The 5,759-nt window shown below is 33.3% G+C and overlaps 1 protein-coding gene across 1 annotated transcript; it reads left to right on the forward strand.

Moving 5' to 3' along the window:
• The first annotated feature begins 480 nt into the window (after positions 1-480).
• LOC148176504 (uncharacterized) lies at positions 481-5,554 on the forward strand. Its single transcript, XM_088034659.1, is given in 3 exon segments — positions 481-4,881; positions 4,883-5,262; positions 5,334-5,554. Coding segments are annotated over 3 exon segments (4,647 nt in total). The 5' UTR covers positions 481-742; the 3' UTR covers positions 5,462-5,554.
• The last annotated feature ends 205 nt before the right edge of the window (positions 5,555-5,759 follow it).

Genomic DNA, 5,759 nt, shown 5'->3' on the forward strand with positions numbered 1-5,759 from the left:
TGCGAAATTTCTGAAGAATGGGACCGGACATCCTGAAAATAGTTTTATTTTAATCTAACAAAAAAAAACAGAACCTTAAATACCCCAAAAAGTACGTCTATAATTAAACAATGTTTAAATACATAAAATATTGTTTTCCTCGGGAGAAACGGCACTTATAGTCTAAGAGCTGGCAACGTTTTTGAGAGAGAATTTCAGGTAGGCCAGTTTTTAGATATGCTTTCTCTCTCACTCTCCCGGACATGATCCGGGCTACCTGGCTGGCGGTAGTGGTTGCGCTCATCAGTGCGCATCGTACCTGTACAGGTAAAATATCAATTTTTCAAATAATTTCAAGAAGTTTTCTTTTTTTTTTATTATTTTTATTGAACTGTCAGCAACATAAATCTATTATTGCCAGGCACTTTTATTGTTGTTTAAGCTATACCAGACGCCAATTTTGAATTAAAAAAAAATTTTTTTCAAAATATTTTAGTATGGCTGAAATTTTAATATGATCTTATTTAAGTCACTAAAAACCCAAAATTAATTTGCCAAGCAATAATTCGATTGTTAATCTACGGCCAGATCGATCTAAACGTGATAAGTGATTGGGCATGTTGGAAGAGTGCAGACAATCACGCGTTAGTTGCGCAAGCGAGATAGACGACAGCAGCTGTTTGTAGTCAAGATGGCGTCAGTTTAGTCACATTGGTGTTTACGTTGCCGGTATTTTTAATGTTTTTAACAAAATTGTGTTACAATGGTTAATGAAAAATTAAAGTGTGTTTTTTGTAAAGACAGAGATGGAAAAATAATAAGTTTTGTGGAAGAAAAATTAAAAAAGTGTAAAGAAGTTTTACAAATACGTGTAAATTTTAAACTGAAATATAATAGTGTACAGTTACCAGAGCAAGTTAATGACACTGATGGATATCATAGAAATTGTTACAACAGTTTTACAGCTCTCATGGCGAAATATCGAAATTTATCTGAAATTAATTTCTCATCAACAGTAGATCTTCCCAGCTCATCTAGTTCAACTCCGACATTAACTACAGTAGTAGATCTTCCCAGCCCATCTAGCTCAACTCCGATATTAACTACAGCAGTAGATGTTAATGAAACTTTTCCAGATAATACGTCTACAAATTCACAAACAGAAGTTAATATCCAAGAAATTGACAATTCCAATGTAGTTATTGAGCCTGATAGCGTGGTAAATAAAGAAACAAATTCAAATATCACACGAGCTTGTTTTTTTTGTGGAAAAGATCGCAAGCAAGCAAAAGGTAAACAACAGGCTTTACACTCCTCGAATGATGCCAAAATTTATAAAAAAATAGCAGAGTGGATGACAAAATTAAATAATCAAGAGTTGTTAAACAAAATAGAAAATTTACAGGCAAAAAGTGAAATTGTTTTTTATCATCATTCGTGTGAATTGGGATATTTAAATGATTATAATAAAGTTATTGCTGATAATCCACAAACTTCCTGGCATGACAATCGAAGTATCCATCAGAACATTTTCAAAAAAATTGTATCATTAATAGAGGAAGAAGTTATCAACAAGAAAAATTGTTTGCTCTTATCTTCTCTTTGTGATACATACAATGATGAATTAAAGCTTCAGTCTCAGTCAGATTTAAATTTTATGACAAATCATTATCTTGAGGAGAAAATATTGAAACAATTTAAAAAATCAATTAAAATTATTTCAAAAAATAAAAAAAAAGTTATCATGCATAAAGATTGTAGTTTATTAGAAGATAATGATTTGACGAGACTCGAGGAAAATGAGCTTATTGATAAAGTTGCATTAATGCTACGGAACACAATTTTACAAATGGATAAATTAGAATTACCTACAAAAATCAAGCCACTTGATTTAATCAATGGTGAATGTACTATTCCTGAAAAACTCGATCGATTTTTTAAAACATTGATTGGAAGCAAGGATATTCGTCGCCGAAATGGTATAAACTGTAATCGATTAACCAACTCAATCGCCTCTGATACTATTTTTTGTGTGACCAATGGTACTATTAAACCATCAAAACATATAACTCTAGGCATGACGGTTAAAAGTCTTACAAGTAGTAGAAAAATCATAAACATTCTTAATCGTCTTGGACATTGCTGTAACTACACCACACTGGAGGAGCTCGAAACTGAAGCTACTTATTCATCTGTACATCGCACTGAAATTTGTCCACCTGATATTACTCAGAAATCATCGTTATGCACTGGTGTCGCCTTCGACAACTTTGACAGATACGTAGATACACTTAATGGCAAAGAAACTTTGCATGATACCGTTGGTATAATCTACCAAAATATTGATAATGATGCTCTTGATGAAATTGATATCGATTCTAGAAGTGACCAGTCTGACATGTTACCACCACCAGTGAAAAGAAGACGAACCTTTGAAGCCATTGTTCCTGAACTTGTTCCGATATTTGCCCGTTTGGAAATGTTAGATCGATTAACACCTGTTGAAAACATACAGCAATATATTCCGAGTACTTTATCATTAGTACAAACTATAGATTTATTACATATGGTTTCACTCTTTTTCCATGTACCAAATACTCCAATGTGGACGGGATTTAATTCTAGAATAATAAAGGATAATACTCCAAAACAAAAAGTATCCTACCTCACTCCGATCAATTTTTCACCAACGGAGACATCAGTAGTGAAGTTGACAATGACACAGGCTCAAAAAGTTGGCGTGGAATGTGACCAAAAATACGTCCAAGTAACATATGATTTGGCCATTGCTAAAATAGCTCTCAAAATTCAGGCGACAGAAAGTCCTAAATTTGATAATCTCTTCATACATCTAGGCTCATTTCATCTGATGATGGCATTTTTTAAAGCGATTGGAGTATTTATCAATGAGTGTGGATTATCACATATGATGGTTGAAAGTAAGATTATAGCATCAGGCTCGGTAAACGGCATCATTGAAGGAAAACATTTTAACCGGTGTAAACGTCTGCATCCGTTGATGGCTGTAGGTTTGCAAATTTTACATTTTGACCAATACTTAAAAACCAAACAAGTGGAACACAGTTTCTTAAAAGAACAAATCTTTGATGATCTTTTACAATATCAAGATAATGAAATTTCCATTTCCGATTCAACTACGACTGCTGAACTATTACCTAATCAGGTGTTATCCAGACTGCTCTCTTCGTATCAAAAATTCGTAGACAAAACTAGACAAGGTGATCATGGAAAAACTGCTCAGTTCTACATGACCTACACCCAACTAGTTAATTATTACATCACTTTATCAAGGAGCATTCGCATGGGTGATTTTGAAATGTTCAAGCATATAATTCCAAAAATCACTAATTTATTTTTTATAGTTAATCAGCCAAACTACGCTAGATGGTGTGTAAAATATTATGACAATTTGCAGAATGTTGACGACACACACCCAGGACTAGAAGAGGACTTCAAATCTGGATGTTTTGGTATTAAAAGAACAGATAAATCTTTTTCAAGAATACCGATAGATCTTACGCTGGAGCAGACAATCAACGTCGATGCAGCTAAACGTCTCAGCGGTATTGCACATTTTACAAATTCAATAGCTGCACGTCAACGCTGGGCAAAAAGTCATAGTATTAGGGCTGCTTTGATCTCACATGTTCTCGATGTTTGTGGATTAAGATATTTGCAAGACATTACCGCAGACTTACAACCTAATCGGATTAAAATTTTTGAAAAACAACTTGTTCATTTTATTGATATTTTGGAAAAAAACTGTAATCCGTTCGATTCAGATTTGAACAAAGATAATCTTTACAATATAGCTAGTGGAAAGCCAGTCTCTGAACATATAGCTGAGTTTCTCCTGAACATCGAAGAAAGTGGTGATGAGTTAAGAAAGCAGTTCATTAATGAATGTGCTGTCGATGGATCTAGATTTGACAAACCAATAAAAAAAAATCAAGTACTCAACTTCGCTGAGGCTCCAAAGAAAAAAAAATTAACACTCGGAAATAAAGTTGTGGAGCTGAGAATGCAAAGGGATTTATTTGGAAGAATGTTGGGGATATCCTTAACTCATAAAGTGGATATTGAGAAAGTTTTAACATTTCCACTGACACCAGTGCCAACATCAATGTGCCACGCAGATGGCAGTATTTGTAAAACTGACAAATCTCAATTAGTTAAATTAATTGAGAAGAAAATCGGTAATAATGTCGATAAGCCACCTTCGTGTTTTAATATAGCTATTTTGGATGGTTTCTTCATGCTACACCTAATGAAAGAAGTACCTGTAACCTTCGACGGTTTATCAAAAAAATTTTTGAGTATGATACTACGATTTAAATCTAATCGTGTCGATATTGTCTTCGATCAATATTTTACACCATCAATCAAAGATTTTGAACGCACACGTCGGGATGAATTGATGAGCCAAGTTACAATCGGACCCAATCAAATTCGTCCGCATAATTTTGTGGCCGAACTGAAAAATATAAATTTTAAAGAAGCCCTTGTTAATTTTTTTATTGACCATTGGGCTGGTGATGAAATGGCTCCGATAATTGGAAATAAAATAATTTATTTGAATTTCAACAAGTGCTATTCCTACCGGGTTCAAAATAATAAAGTAATTAAGACTGTGGAAGATTCATTGTCTTGCGAAGAACATGAAGAGGCGGATTCCAGAATAATATATCACATTTGCCAAATAAATGTTGATGCCGAAGTCATGATACGTTGCTCAGACACAGATATTTTAATAATACTTCTTGGTAACATGGAACATTTGAATGCATCACTAAAACTCTGGATAAATTTGGGTGTCGGGAATCACGAACGATTTATAAGCGTCAATCGAATATACGAAATTTTGGGGAATTGTGAAGAATTGTGAAGAATTGTTGGAAGAGACATTGAAGATCTTGGAAAAGTTAATTTGTCATATTTACGGAGCTCGTGATTCTTGGAACGTCAATGAAACTCGGTTTCAATTGTTTACAAACACTTACCGCGCCAAAAAATCAGACGATAATTTCGAAAAAAAATTTCGTAATTTTGACCCATCAAGCCTACCACCATGTAAAGCTGAATTATATCAGCATTTTCTGCGAGTTCGTTATGTAACAAAGTTTTGGAGAAATGCATACTTGAAACATCCAACATCTCTATCACCTCAAGCTTCCGGCTGGACCATAAATGACGGCAAATACGATTTTGCCTGGTTTGTTGGGGAGCAATTACCATCATTAGTTGCTGACATTATTATTAAAGGTAAAAATTAAAAATAAAATATTTATAAATTTCTTTGCCGAAAAATTATAAAATTTTTCATTCTATTACAGATAATAATGTATTACAAGACGATAACAATTCAAAAGATGATGATGACAATGAAAATGACAGCAGTGATGAAGATGATGATGATGATTATGAAGATGCCTCCGTTTTTTGTGATACAATTATTGATTAAAAAATCAAGCCTTAATTTTCATGTAACCATAAAATTTTTGGTTTCTTTTCATACTCATTTTGTACAACAATAAATTATTACTTTGATACCGTATTAATCCACACATTAATTCAATAGTTTTCAATCTTTTCACTGTAATTTATTTGACAACTATTTATAGACCATGCAAAATAACACCACCTCACTTATCACGTTTAGGTCGATCTGGCCGTAGGTTTACAATCGAATTATTGCTTGGCAAATTAATTTTGGGTTTTTAGTGGCTTAAATAAGATCATATTAAAATTTCAGCCATACT

This window comes from Gnatocerus cornutus, chromosome 4, assembly GCF_029298725.1.
Source record: "Gnatocerus cornutus isolate USDA-ARS CGAHR chromosome 4, icGnaCorn1.1, whole genome shotgun sequence".
In the NCBI taxonomy this organism is placed as follows: domain Eukaryota; kingdom Metazoa; phylum Arthropoda; class Insecta; order Coleoptera; family Tenebrionidae; genus Gnatocerus; species Gnatocerus cornutus.